We start from the raw sequence: 15,662 nt of genomic DNA, 5'->3' as shown, positions 1-15,662 counted from the left end.
TTACAGGCTGTGAGTCAGAAGCGCCAGACTGTCCTTGCAAAGTTGGAACTGCCCCACTTTATAGAAACAACCTTTGTGCACAGACGCATTGTAAGCTAACGTTACTCTGCAGGATCAGGAAATTCTTTGCAACTTTACAGATCTTCTTTATGCACCAAGAGCTTGTAACATCCCAAAGAGAAAGGAAAATTTGAAACTGCATAATATGACCCCTTTAAACAAAATGAAAATGAGAAATGGTGCAAATAGCTGAAATAAAATGCATTTTTAAATATAATTTTTATTATATTATATATAAATTATATGTACAAATGTAATATTTTATTTATTTTTATTTAAAGAAAATGCATTTTTTTAATTGCTTTTATTTTAGTTAACTATAACAACCTTGATCTTAACTTCCCATCTTTGGTTGACCTGCTCCTTCTCTATTGAAAATGTGAGTGCTGTTTGCCCATGCAAAAAATTAATGCACATTAATGCAATACTTGGTGATGCATGAGCTATAGAAATGAGTAAATAAATAAATACAAAGAAAACAAGAAAATCATGATTTTTTTTGTGCATGAGCAATAGAAATAGAAAATCATGATTTTTTAGATTGTTTGTTTTGTTTTCAGTTAAAAACATTTTACCTACTAAAATACTAGGGAACTGTACGGTTCTCCACACACGGTTCGGCACGCGCTAGGACCACGGTTCAACTTAAATCTGACAACGCATCTGTAATATGGTTTGCTATAAATAACAAGTAAAACAAACAGGGTTCGGCTAATATATGTTTCTGTTGACAACAACAGCGATGAAGAAAAAAAAAAAACGTGGACAAACCATTCACTCTTGTTCAATGCGAATGCCGTATGATGGAATATGAGCAGTCATTTATTCCATCATCACCCAGGTGCAAAAGCCGTGCTTGCACAGGTTCTGCGCGATCCTCTTCACTAATATCTTCTGCGTCTCAATCGGGCTCAAATTGATACGACGTCATTGTTTACAATAGAACCTGAGCACATGCCGCTATGTGGAGGGGCGGGAAGTTTTTGACGCGCGCTAGAGGCGGTTTAGCCAATTTTACTCTATTGTATTTATTTGTGCTGTTGCTTGTAGTTAGATAGATTATTCTTATTTTTTATTTTATTTAGTTTTTGCCTAAACATAGCACATACCGAACCATACCGAAACCTCTGCACCCCATAAACACAATCAAGCCTATAAAAAAAAACAGTCAACCACCCCTTTAAACATTTAAGAGCCAGAGGATGCGAGCTCGCGCACGCAGTGAGAAGATTTATGCGTGCGCTCATCCAAAGCGCGCAAACCCGCGCCTCAGAACGCTTGCAAATATTAAGCTCTCTCTGAAGTACTGTTTAAATGGACAAATTCACACAAAAATTGCTCTTGATTGAATAGCTTTTGTAACTTTAATAAATATTAATCTTTGATTTATACAGTCAAATATGCAACACTGTTTTACATTTCATTACTTTATTCAATTTCTGTACCTAAAAACTAATGTTAGACCTACCAAAAAAAAACTGAAAATCACTGTTTATTTTATTTGTATCTTTACTCTATTGTATTTATTTGTGCTGTTGCTTGTAGTTAGATAGATTATTCTTATTTTTTATTTTATTTAGTTTTTGCCTAAACATAGCACATACCGAACCATACCGAAACCTTGACTCTAAAACTGTGATACAAACCAAACCGTGAGTAAGTTGAACCGTTCCACCCCTATAAAATACAGTGGTTCTGAATGTTTCATCTGAAAACAACAGACAACCACATCAGGAAACCTCCTTGTTATGTCAAACATCACCCGACAGTGACCCAGAAAGTGAACACACCCCGCGGTTTACAATAATCAACTCTCCGCTCCGTTCAATATTTCTCTCCAGTATTGTGGAGGAGTTTCCCCACAAAGTGCCTGGAAATGAAAGCAGAGGTTGTTTAATACAGCGCTGGCAAACATCCACTCGTATGATTGAGCACCTGAGAGCAGCAAAATCCCCCCAACCCGTCTCCCACGTCGACCATTCAAAGCCACTAATACCAGCTTTATTACGTTAAGTTAATTAAAGCCCAAGTTGGAGGGGGAGGCTATTTTAAGAAGCCATGCACAAAGCATCCAAATACATTTGGCTTGGTTTTGTCTTTCTGCACACATTTATGAAAGAGAACGTAACATGGAGGTACATAATGGTAAAGGTAACAGATTTTGCGGTTATACATTAGCTCTGGCTCATCAAACTAGTCAAATTTCACCAGGGGAATATAAATCTCTCATCTCCATTCTTTCCAGCCCAAATCACAAGATTTCCACAAGGCAGTGGAAAGTTATTGGCTGAACAACCGCAGGTATGAAATAAACCACACACTTCTGCTGTTTCCACATCAATATCCTCCGTTTGGAAATTTCAGAGTGTGAAAATGCCTTTGATGTCTAGAAAAAATATCCTTTTCAAAAAGGGAAGTGTATATTTTGTTACTACCAAAATATTCTTTCCTATCCCATTTAGACAAGTAGCACAAATGGTGCAGGGTGAGTTACAGCACTTTGGTTTAGGATTGTTCAAATCACTAACCACAACTATGAGCAACAGCAAATTGATAGGAAATACTGCATAAGTGAAGTCATACTGTAAATAAACTGTTTGAAAATGACTAGCAAAAAAAGTTTAGTTTATACAAGGCACAGCTTTGCTAAAGTCGTATGAACACACTCTTAAAAATAAAGTTTTTTTAAGCATTGAAGGTTCCATGAAGAAACCTTAACATCCATAGAGCCTTTACATGCCACAAAAGGCTCTTTATAGTGAAAAGGGTTCTTTAGATTATTTAAATGTTCTTCACACTAAGAAAAATTGTTATTTTAAGAACTGGTCACTGAAAGGTTTTTGGGGAACCAAAAATGGTTCTTCTATGACATTCGCTGCAAAAAAAAAAAAAAAACTCTTTGTAACCTTTATTTTTAAAGGTCACATATTATACACCTTTCTGGAGGTTTATTTTAGGGTTTGATATCCTTAAGAATATATATTTGCGGTATAAGTACCAAAAACCATCTCAATATATTTTTACAGCTCCTTTTTCAGGAGATGGATATGCCGGTATCAAATTTTCATGTTGCGATTAATTGCTAATGCTTTTATTACGGTAGACGGTATTATCACGATATTGAAATTAAGTTAGATAGACACGGTGAGTTTGTCTTTACTATACAGGTTAGATGTGATCCACCTCATAGTAACAATGTGAAAAATCACAGCTACTTTATGCAGGCTGTGTGAATTTTACTGTGGACTGACTGTTTTGAAACTTATATGGTAGTTAAATAGCCCCTAGACGTGCTATCGTGAAAAAAGCCAGGAAATTTCAGTTTTGACAATATGGGGCCTTTAAGAGATCCAAAAGTCACAATCCCATACAGTCATGTTAACCGAGGTTAGAATGCCTCTGTTCTGGAGTCAGTGCTTTATTTGCCTGTATAAAAGGCTCAAACAGGTTTTGGGCTGCATGAACTGATTTAGAAACTGGCCATGAGAGGTGCCAGATGAGGGCAGGGCATTGTGTGCCTCTGCGTGGAGTCTCTTACCAGTCAAGCTGTTGAACAAGGCCTCCTTGTGAAAGTGTCTTTCAGAGAGAGGAGTGCAAGCAGTGAAAGACAGACAGAGAGCAAAGCCTGCATGTCGGAAAGAGATTTTCTGTCCTACAAGACTCCAGGTGTGTCTGACTTCAGCCAAAAGTATTAAACTTTGCAACAAAAGTCAAGAATTTGTGCTCTGTGGTGAGACTGAAATCATATTTTAAGGACTGGGGGGGGTGTCTTAATTTAACAATAAATCATTTAAAAACCCATAATAGTAGACCACCACAACTGTTTTCAACATTGATGATAATCAGAAATGTTTCTTGAGCAGCAAATCAGCATCTTAGAATGATTTCTGAAGGATCATGTGACACTGAAGACTGGTGTGATGATGAAAATTCAGCTTTGATCACAGGAATAAATTACATTTTAAAATATATTCATATAGAAAACTGTTTTAAATTGTAATAATATTTAACTGTTTTTAGATCAAATAAATGCCAGGTCTTTTCAAAACCACCCCAAACTTTTGAATTTTCATCAGCCACACCTCGCTTTTCAGACTGATGAGCTTTGTAAAAATCGACGCGTTTCAGAAAAGCGGGGCATAGAGGAGAAACAATAATGTACAGTATGTGGAAAATAATGTGTTTTTTGAACCTTAAACCGCATAAACATTTCATTACACCAAATACACAAAATAATGTTCTTTTTAGCAACATCATATGACCCCTTTAAAAATAAATAAATCTTACAGAAAGCTATTTTTATAGCTTTAGTTAACAATAACAACACATATGTAAAGCAAATATATTTTCTTCAGAAAACAACATTTACTCAAAAATCACTATAAAATCAATTACAAAGTAGATTTTGCAATGCCGCTGATAATTCCAAAATGGCATAAATTGGAGTTTCTCTCGAATTCTATTACTGCCTTTAGGCCACAATCTCAGGCTCCATTGAGATTCCTGCTTTCATAAAGCTTTGCACAGTGAAACATCATTCTGCACCTGGATAAACACCACCTTCTTGCCTAGGTAATCAGTTAATAAGGGCTCATTAGATCATTTTCCCATTTGTACCACATTTCTCGCATTAGCAGCCCTTAGGGAAGGTTTATCCTGATCTGTACTGCCACTGGGATACTCATATACCACTTATTATCACGGTAATCATGGCTAACAGAAACCAGACCGAACAGTAATGATGATGTCAACATGTGCAGACCAACGAGTGGCAGTGAAGCACAACATCTGGGATCACAGGAAGTCTTAAGTAGCATCTTGGCAAGAACCTGGAGCAAAATAAGTCAGGAAATATAACTTGATGACATGATGTGTCTATTAAACACCCATGGGAGCCCTGCTGCCAAATACAGCTCAAGTGGCTTTGATTTCCCAGTGCAGATCATTTAGATGCTAAAGTGCAATGAAACTACCACCACCCAGGTAGACCTGTGAGGTAAAACCTTCAAACTTGGTCTTGTGACTTTGCCATGCATGAACAAGACATGATTTGTATTACCCTGAGCCCACACACAATAGCTCCATTTATAGACTGCAGAAGCACTAACAAACATAATCTCCTTCAAATTCATGTTTTTGCTTTTAGCTCCAAATGCCTGGTCTGACAAATTCTGAACTAAAATAAAACTACTTAATGAAGGTCAATTATAGTGAAGACATGACGATGTAAAGCATGCATCATGCAAGTTTAAAAAACATACTGCTAATGAAAATATGAAAGAAATATGGAAGCTTGTTTCCCCCACCGAATAAAAAATAAATAGGTAATTGTGACTTTTTATCTCACAATTCTGAGTTTATTCTTTACATCTTGTTTACAGTTTACATTAGCGCTGTCAAAATGGCTGAAAAACTAAATTCGAATTTTGTACTTAAATATTATCAAAATTCGAATTATATTCTAATTTAAAATGCATAATTTCAGTTAGGGTGAAGAAAAGCTTTTGGCTTCTCTTCTGAGGCCACTAGAGGGCGCATCGAGCAAAATATTACTAATGCACGTTTATTCAAAGCATAAGATAAAATGACTACCTGTGAAAAAAGTGCATAATGTTTAAAATAATGTTTATAAACCAATTATAATTAATTAAGTTGCTTAAACAACTATAAACAAAACAGCACAACAAGGGCGGAAAGCCAATCACACAGAGTACATTTCTCATTTAAAAACATGAAATGCAGTGGGATGGGGAAAAATACCCGCCATAAAGTCTCGATATATGTTTTTTTCAAAGTTAAGCCTGCATTAATTTTACATGGCTTTCTAAACATGCGGCTCCTTTGTGCGAGACGCGAGTGCAATGGTGATAGACGTCCCTCTAGATAATATGTGTTCTGTGTGAACGGCTTGGTTTCAGTTTTGACGTAAACAAGATCTTCTCCGCATTGATGTTCTCTTTTTCCGCAATATTTTTAATGAACAAAGCAGCAGCGCCGCATCTAGTGGCTTCAACTAGATAGGCTAACAAAAGCATTAAAATGCAATGACTCTTACATCGTCATCGCACCTTGTGCGCCACTGATAAGGCTGCCTCCTTAATGCACACCTAAAATTACAATGCAACGTTTTTGCATTCGAATGTGGATTTTTATTTTAAATTCGACGAATATTCAAAATTCTAATTTTTTTTTGACTGCCCTAGTTTACATCTTGCAATTCAGATTTTTTTTTCAGATTTGCTAGATATAAACTTGCAATTGTAAGAAAATGCCAAAATGCAAGCTGACTGATTTTATACCTCTCAATTGCAAGTTTATATCTCACAATTCTGAGAAAATAATCAGAATCGTGAGATATAAACTCAGAATTGCGAGACAAAAAAAGTCAAAATTGTGAGATACAAAAAATCACAAATGCAAGGAAAAAAGTCAGAATTGTGAAATGAAAACTCGCAATTACCTTTTGGACTTTTTTATCCCATGGCGGAAATGGGCTTCTATAAAGAATTAACACTGCAAGATCTTAAAAATGCTTTCGAAAAAAAAAAAAATCTGAAAAAATTGAATTATTCTGAGTGAAAGTAACAAACATTGATATGCTGACTAAATTTAAAGGACATTTTCGTAATAAAATTAAAAAACTATGACTAAAGCAAGAAAATCTAAAAATGAACACATTATGTAATGCAATCATATACTAGTGGTGTTTGGCCATGAATCTTGGTTGCTATGAACTTAAATTGTTTGAATGTTACTATGTGGTCGCAAGGTTGTTGCTAGGGTATTCTAAGAATGACATGCATACTGGCCCAAGTCCCTAAGTATGAGCAATAGTAATAAAAGTTCTAAAAGTAGAAATCCCATTCATTTTCTCCATAAGGGAATTGATTTTGAATGTTAACTAATAAATCTTCAAAGACAGAACCATGCACTATGAGCTATGAGGTTGTTACTCGAAGGTACATGCTTTTGTTGAAGTCATAAGCCCGCACTTTTTTGAGTAATTTTTTTAAAATAATTGGGTTTAACAGCAGGAATCCCGGTGAAAAACTACATTACCCATGATTCTGCAGAGAAATAATCAATCAATCAGAGAATATGACAAGAAAATTGTGCCAAAAGAATACTTTAATGCCCACCCACATCCATAAGGCACGTCAAATTGAGGTAATCAAATAATGTAATCTCCCTAAGATTATTATGATTGAATCCATCATTAAGACATTTTTAATAAGGTAAAAATCTAAGTCCTCTATTCATAATATTGCTTTCTACATTGAAAAAGCCATCTTGTCTGAATCAGGAGAGAAATATGCACAGATCAAACACCGTTTACAAACAAAAACAGTCCCAGATCTAAACAAATAGATATATAACAAATATAACAAATGTGTGACTTTTTCACTGGAGGAAGCTTTATTATGGATTATGGACTCATATTTTAGCCGGAAGCGATGGTTTAAAGTAAAAACATCTTGATAGATTTGTTTTACTTACAACCACGCAGCTTTTCGCTTCTCAAGATGTTAACTGATGGACTGGAGTGGTGTGGGTTACTTGTGGATTATTGTGATGTTTTTATCAGCTGTTTGGACTCTCATTCTGACGGCACCCATTCACTGCAGAGGATCCATTGGTCAGCAAGTGATGTAATGCTACATTTCTCCAAATCTGTTCCCATGAAGAAACAAACTCATCTACATCTTGGATGGCCTGAGGGTGAGGAAAATTTCAGCAATTTTTCATTTTTTGGGTGAACCGTTCCTTTAAAGAACCTTTTTAAAATCCCTATAGGAAAAATACATCCGGAACAAAGCTGCTGAAAAGTGGGCGGACAATGTTGTACTTTATAGTGAACTTGCTTTGGCAAACACCTTTAGGCTAGTTATTATCTCGAGAAGAAGCAGGTGGTTTGCTGCACTAGCACTGATTAATGGGTGCAAGTCAGACAGAAAGAGAACAATAAAATGCTTAAAGATATCAAGATAACATTTGTTATCCTTGCGACCTTTGCTCTTACAGCAGCTGTGTGTATCATCACAACACTGTCTAATGTGGGTAAATAATATCTGATTAAGCAGTGTATGAGAGCACGAGTCCACGAGCAGAAGGTGAGTCAGTAAAGCTCATGATGTTTGACCCTCACCGCTCACTCTAGTTCAGGTTAAGCCATTCATTTTGACATTGTTAGGCATGACCCAGTGACCAAAGTATACCACAAACTAATCCAAGCTTCCACAAGTATATATTTGTCAAACAGATACTGTAAAGATATTTATATTCACACAGCTCAGGTCCCTTTCTCTATCTGAAATACAGCTCTCTTATCTTTTGACATACATATACAAAACATGATAAGATTGCATATAAGGCCATTAAAGTATATGCAATGCATCAAATATATCCAATGCATGTATTAGACTAGAAGGCCACACAGCTGAAATACATGAAGGTGTTAAATATATATATATATACAAAAAAACTTTTACTTTAATTCAGAGATTTGTGTTTTTCAGGTGAAACCAGGAGTTTGTTTAATAAATAAATAAATAAAAATAACTAGATACAAAATGTATATATGTATATTTATATTAAACATACATTTAGAATATATTGTAAATTTTTTTTAGATGTTGACAACCATGTAAAACCAAGAGTTTAATAAATAAAATAAATAAAAATGTTTTGGATATTAAATATATAATATATTTATATGTATATTTATATTAAATATAATACAGAATATAGTGTAAATGTTTAAGATGTTGACACTAATAATAGCCTACAACAAAATACCAGGAAAAAAAAAAAAAAAAGAGTATTCATCTAATGCAGAAGATTTCTTAAGCTTAAAGTGAACTCTTGTGCAGTTTAATGAGGTACTCTGAATGAGGTGTCATTATTGGACAGGACTGATATCCAGCATGTCCAGCTCTGGTCAGAGAGACTGTGTGCGGTTCATTGTTCTCATGAGAAACACTGGACATCACGTGCACCCCAGAAAACACACTTTTAAACAGAAACAAAGCCATGAAGAACAAAGCATGCAACTGGACAGCATCTTCAGATGTTGCATGCAAGATACAGGCATCATAATTCAAACAGAAGGCTCAAACATATGAATGGCAGCTCTGATATATGAATTATGTATGTTGGCAATAACATCTGCTGGCGCAAACGATTGCAATATGTCTACTTACATATGCATGTGTGTGTCTTTTACCTGTTTGAGGCACTTGACTGATGATAAAATGAAGGTGTCACTCCATCGATGGCTTAAAGATTTTCCTCCACTTGAAAGTTACAAGAGATATTCCCCAAAAAACACTTAAAATATTCTTAAAAGTACTTTAGAAATCGCTTGAAAAGGTTTAATAACAAACCCAGAGCCCGACTCTGGCCAATGCTACCGTGCGTCCAGCGGCTCTTTAAAACTTCACGTACTTTGATGGTCAGAAAAGCAGGTTTGATTCCAGCGCGGAAAACGTAAATCCCATCCCTTGGATCTGTTCGCACGTTAAACCTGTCGACTGCGTTAAACTGTGTTGTTGTTTGGCGTCCATTCAGATTCTGCTCCAAACTGAAGGAAATCTCGTCCTGCGTGTGAAGTTCCCCGCGGTCTCTACAGTCTCTCTGTCTCAGTGCAGTGGAGATTGAGCGGTTACTCACATGATTGCTTCGCGTTACAAACACGGACAGTGTCGTCTGCTGCTTGCTCTCTCTCTCTCTCTCTCTCCACTCTCTCTATCTCTCTTCTTCTTCTTCTAATGTTTATTGGCGGTTGGCAGACTAGCTTATTGGTGTCTCAATCTCTCTCTCTCTCCCCTCTCTCTATCTCTCTTCTTCTTCTTCTAATGTTTATTGGCGGTTGGCAGACTAGCTTATTGGTGTCTCAATCTCTCTCTCTCTCCCCTCATTGTAAGAGGAAAAAAGTTTTGGCCATTTGTCAGTTTTTGGAACACAATAAAAAATTATATGTATACACACACACACACACACATATATATAGTTTGGAGCGCAACTAATTATTATAAAAAATATAAAATTTTTATTATTATTAAAAATAATTAAAATGTTTTTGCAATATTGTAATATTGTTTTTGTTTATTGTAATATTGAAATTACAGCATTTTACAGTTAAATCATTTTAATTATTGTGTTATTTGTGCTTTTGGACATAACATAACTAGACATCAATAATAAAAAATCTGCACACTTTATGTATGTATACTTATATATATATCTATATATATATAAATACACACAGTATATATATATATATATAATATATAAATATATATATTGCATTGCTGTTATTTTGAGCGCAAGTTCGTTTATGATGGTCTGGATGATGACATCACTGAATCATCAATGAACTGACTTTAGCTGGAAAAAAATGCTATACAAATAAAGGTGACTTGACTTGACTTATGATCCACACGGGGGCGCAAGTTGAGCATCAAAAACTACAGTAAATGTAATTTCATTATCAGGGTTCACCTTCTTTCCTAATTACCTGAGAGCCTTTCTAAGTGCAATCCTGATAACCGTCAGTCTTCGTTTTAAAACAAGTTATTTATTCATAAAGCATTCTCTGTAATGGCAATAAAATCACATCAATGAAAATAAAATAAATCCAGTTGCATGACATTAAAGATGGAAACTTTGCAATGGTGCTTTATTCACATCATACATAAACATATTTAAATGTAAGAATTAAACCCTTTTGTTTTTAATTTCAATAACTAATGTTAATGTGTTCCTCAAAAAGATATTAAAAAATCCCATCATTCATGACAGATTTGAACCCTAGTGCAATCCATCAAAAGAGCTGCAAAATATAAAACAGCATGTGGCATGTTTTGAGTAGTTTTTCTTGCCTCAGGCTTTGCTTGTTGCAACAACCTGTAACTCGATACAGCATACTAACATAACAACTGAACTGCAACCTGTTTGCATTACAAATAATGGCATTAAATTCATGATAAAAGTGATTTTCATTACATGAAACCTAAGTAATCATACTAGTTCATGAATTCAAATCACCTTCTCAGTCTATGAAAATGTAAAAAAAAAATGAGTCTGTCAAGTCATTTTGATGTGGCAGACATCAGCGGCGGTGCAGTTCTGGCTCGCTGCAGGAAAACCAGGTTCAAAGCTCTGTCAGATCAGCCCGTCCCCGCCGCTCAGTCATCAAAATCAGGGATGTCATCATAGGAATAACCGCGGTAACCCTTGGAGGCATAATAGGCGATGCGCAGGTGGTAAAACCCAGGAAGAAAGACTAGGATTCCAATAATCAGGACTGGGATGGTGCGATCACGGTGCTGTGAGTGACAGAAAGACAGAAATGTTGACTGCAAGAGCTCGCCAGGTCAAACGTGCGCACAGGTCATTAATAACTGTCAAAATATGTGTTTTCTGAAGACCTCAAAGTCGGTCATACACTGATCAACTATACAGTAATTTTATTCTCATTTTCTGCTCAAATACACACTTTTTGTTCACGTGACCCTTAAATGTGGCTTATTTCAGACCATTTCTTAATGCATCAATTTATTCATTTTAATAAATTTTTTTATACTGCACAATTATGACTAATGTCGAGTTAAAAATCACATAAATCCAACCTATTCAAACACGTAAATAAATAAATACTAAATAAATTTGTGTTCAAGTGGCCCTTTAAATATGACCAATTTCAGAGTATTTTTGCATTAATTTTTTGTAATTTTAATAAATTCTTTATAGTGCACAAATATGAAAGATGTCAAAATCACATAAATTCCAACCTGGCTGTTCAAAATTTTCAAAAATGTCACTGATTATATAAACATACACACACAGTATATATGTGTGTGTTTGTGCGTGTGTGTGTGTGTGTGTCTATATATATATATATATATATATAGTGAACATTTAAATGTGACCAATTTCAAAGTGTTTTTGCATCAATATATTGACAATTTTACAAAACACAATTATGACAAATAATCACATCAATTCCAACTTAACTGTTTAAACCATTAAAAATGGCACTACAAAAATCAGATATGTACTGTATCTGTGTTATTTACCAATATGAAAGCGGCCCAGATCGGAATTTAAAAAAAGTCATATTCAATTATTAAAAATAAGTGTTTTCTGAGGACCTCAAAGTCTGTCATCTACTGATCAATCTATAGTGCAATAGGTATTTTTTGTATTATCATTTTAATGATATATTATTATCTTAAATATATGTATTTTTTTGTTCAAGTGGCCCATTTCAGAGTATTTTGTATTTTAATGAATATATTACAAATGCATTCATTTTAATTGATTCTTTATATTACACAATTCTGTCAAATGTCAAGTTAAAAAAAATCACATAAATTCCAACCTGACTATTCAAACTGTTCAAAAAATCTGATACATATCAGGGTTATTTCCAAATATAAGAGTGGCCCAGATCAGAGTTTTCAGAGTATATTGATTTCAGAGTATTTGTATTTTAATGCAACAATTTATTCATTTTAATCGATTTTTTTATAGTGCACAATTATGATGAATGTCAAATTAAAAATCACAAAATCCAACCTGACTTTTCAAATGTTATTACAAAAATCAGATATGTATCGAGGTTATTTTCAAATATGAAAGTGGCCCAGATTGGAGGTTAAAATAGTCATATTCAATGTCAATTGTCACATTGTCATCCACTTTACATTTAATCTTTTGAGGCTCATTCTCTTGCAGTGTGAATGTAGTAGGAAAATAATAAATACTGCTAGACTGAATGAAAATGTTTGCCTGGCTCGGTCTGCTGTTTTGTTTTTAAGAGGAAGCTCTAGTCTGGATCTCTGTGATCTAGCGCACTGATCGAGCGTCATTAACTTGACTAGCTGAAGAAATAGGGCAGGCCGCAGATGGAGGGGTTTCTTAAGAGCGCTGTTACTAAATCTGAACATTTTGCTGGAGGATTGGTGCTGCACAGCAGAGATGTACAGTAATCTCACCACATTCTGCCACTCACGAAAAAGCTTCCACACGTTCAATGCAGGATGCTAAACTGACTGACTTAATATGATGGTAATGCATTTAGACCAGAGGAACTGTCCTTCTCACATTTTGACCGATTAATTTAAGTCTTTAAACTTTGCTCTATAAAGAACAAAACTGCAGTTGATAGTTTGACAGAATGTAGAAAGTGTGCTTTTCATATGAGAAATGCACTGATGCTGCAAATACCCCTGACGACTATGTGGCTGTTAGGATTGTGTAAATAGAAAACATAAAACAACAGACCAATGAAATCAAATTAATGCACACTAACAAATGCATGAGGAACGTGTCCAGAAATCTGAATGAGAAGCTAATAATGGCACAATCTGGAAAGGCAGTACACGAAAGCAAAGCATGGAGCTGTAATATAACAATGGCACTCACATCATTAATTTCAAAGTATCCTGCTAACAGGAGGGATCCGATGATGATCAGAATGGAGCCAATGAGGAAGAGACCTGTTGCCAGGGCGATCGCTTTATAAGGGACTTTAGGAGGACTTTTCTTAAACTGAGAAGAGAAAGAACATTACAACGCATTCATGCAGAATTTCAGTCAAGAGCAGTAAACGGGTTTTGAGTACTGCAAAACATTAGAAAATGCACTGAACGTTGAATTTCTGTGTTTATTTATGTGTTGATTGATTTATGTGAGATATTTTATATTTATAAACAGGTCAAAGACACAACGTCGCATTTTGGTTTCCACATCAAATTCCATTTATAAAAGTGGTTTTATACAAAGAAAGCATATGGAATGCAAGTAAAGGGTCTACTTTTATGTTTCAAATCATTTTTGTGAAAATAAAATGTCAAAATATCTGTGAAATAATGTTACATCATTTGACGTAAAAGATATATTTATGAAAATAGAGTGTGTGTGTGTGTGTGTAAAAATGATCATAATAACTTTTATTATATTTTAAATTATTAAAAACTTCTTGCTGACAAATGGGTAAAACCTAGTGATTTGAAGGAGCTTGGTAAAGATTTAAAATTACGATTTATTATTTTTTGGGTCTGCAGTGTGATCCTTAAATAGTCTTTTAATGTCATCTAATGATTCTTGTTGTAAATATGCACGACAAGATTTTTTTTTGTTATATGAACTATTGTTACACGGAATGACATTTTAGTGAGCGTCTTCTGTAAGTCACGGTAAAAATAAATGATAGTCATTATTTTTTGCTCAGAAAAAAAAAAAAATTTTACAGGACACATTCTAAGGTATGGGAGGGGGAGAAATAAAGCTGTATTAAACTTATTGTTTTGGTGCTTGAAAACCCCTTTTCACCCATAACCCCTAGATATAACAAAGTTTAAAGTGAGCAACACTGATTCATGCATTTAAGAGCATTAAAAGCCTTTTTTCTCTCACCTGGAGGTCAATGTATCCATCATCATCACGGGCTAGTTTGGAGTATCTGACTCCACTGTTTATAGTGTTTCTAGCTGGCATCTTCTCTTGAGTTTATTCACTCTGATTCAAAGGCACATTCATTTCAAACTTCATCATAACCACACGAATGAAACAATATTGAATCATGGTGTTATCTATTACTGAACTACTATGTCAGGTCGAACATTCAATAATAGTAATGCAGTATTGCACGTGGAAGAAATATTTACTGTAAATGTTTAAAGGTCAATATAAAAATGTTTAACAAGTTTTACTTGCTATTACCTTTTGCAGCCTCAGAATAGTCTGAAGACGATTTTCCTGAAGCACAAGTCACAATAAAATGATGTATGTTTCCGTTTTTAACGCAGTTAAGTCATTTTAAGCTAGTATTAATTAAAAACGTCATTATATGTCAGCTTGTGACAGTCACACTTAAGACTATGTTTATAAACCTAATGCTTCCGGAAGTAAAAAGCACGCATGCGCTTTGAATACGGTGACAATAGAAAACCGCACGAGGGAGCTGTATTACAGAAAACATTTCTCGATTACCGCCTGTCTTTGGTGAGGGAGTTTTAAAAATATAAATAGTGGATTTAAATAAAGAGTTTGAGAAATTATATGCTGGAACTAAGAACAGACAATCAGAAAATGAGGCTTTATGTATGAGACGTAGGCCTAAAAAGAAATATCCTCCTGAGAACCAGAAAAAAAGTTTTGTGAATTTTGTTGTTTGCATTATGTCATTGCATTGGCTGGAGCATAAGAAACAAATGGAGAAACATGTTCAAAAAATATATATTTTATTCATATTTTATTCAATGTCCTTTATAGTGGACGCCAGGACTAAGTTATTAAAAAAAAACAAATAGACATGAAAAGGTATGTATAGTCAAAAACAATGTTTTCATTCACCAATCAGTTTTTAGGTTTCAGGATATTTTTAGCCAAACTTTGTACAAAGATGATTCTCTTTGTTATGAAAGATATAACAGAATGATTCAATATACTCTTTTACTTTATACAATATGTGTGTTAAATGTCTATAAATTGATATTCCCATTCTATACAATGCCTATAGATTGCATCTAATTTGTATATTATTGTGTTCTTGGGGCAAACCATAATGAAAAAAAGAAGTGTAATAATGGGAGTAA

General features: G+C 34.5%; 2 protein-coding genes across 2 annotated transcripts in view; both read right to left on the bottom strand.

Moving 5' to 3' along the window:
* Positions 1 to 9,766, bottom strand: part of LOC107714578 (uncharacterized) — a 44,383-nt gene extending 34,617 nt beyond the window's left edge. The window contains exon 1 of the mRNA XM_016520451.1: positions 9,284 to 9,766. The gene's annotated coding sequence lies outside the window, so the exon portion shown is untranslated. The remainder of the gene's footprint in view (positions 1 to 9,283) is intronic.
* A 698-nt stretch (positions 9,767 to 10,464) lies between these two features.
* LOC107714577 (transmembrane protein 230-like) lies at positions 10,465 to 14,978 on the bottom strand. The gene is made up of 4 exons (XM_016520450.1): positions 14,788 to 14,978; positions 14,482 to 14,583; positions 13,489 to 13,614; positions 10,465 to 11,387 (listed from the first exon to the last, which is right to left on the bottom strand). The coding sequence occupies exons 2-4, from the start codon at positions 14,560 to 14,562 to the stop codon at positions 11,247 to 11,249; spliced, it is 348 nt and encodes a 115-aa protein (XP_016375936.1). The 5' UTR covers positions 14,563 to 14,583; positions 14,788 to 14,978; the 3' UTR covers positions 10,465 to 11,246.
* Between the last annotated feature and the right edge of the window lie 684 nt (positions 14,979 to 15,662).

Source organism: Sinocyclocheilus rhinocerous, unplaced genomic scaffold (genome assembly GCF_001515625.1).
Source record: "Sinocyclocheilus rhinocerous isolate Xijiao unplaced genomic scaffold, SAMN03320098_v1.1 scaffold990, whole genome shotgun sequence".
Lineage (NCBI taxonomy): Eukaryota > Metazoa > Chordata > Actinopteri > Cypriniformes > Cyprinidae > Sinocyclocheilus > Sinocyclocheilus rhinocerous.
Note: the sequence above shows the minus strand (reverse complement) of the source record. Positions and strands in the feature narration are given on the sequence as shown.

Coding starts and splice junctions, on each gene's coding strand:
- LOC107714577 (XM_016520450.1), bottom strand. CDS start 14,562: ATGCCAGCTAGAAACACTATAAACAGTGGAGTCAGATACTCCAAACTA. Junction 13,615..14,481: donor ATGGATACATTGACCTCCAG/GTGAGAGAAAAA, acceptor TTCTCTTCTCAG/TTTAAGAAAAGTCCTCCTAA. Junction 11,388..13,488: donor GATACTTTGAAATTAATGAT/GTGAGTGCCATT, acceptor TGTCACTCACAG/CACCGTGATCGCACCATCCC.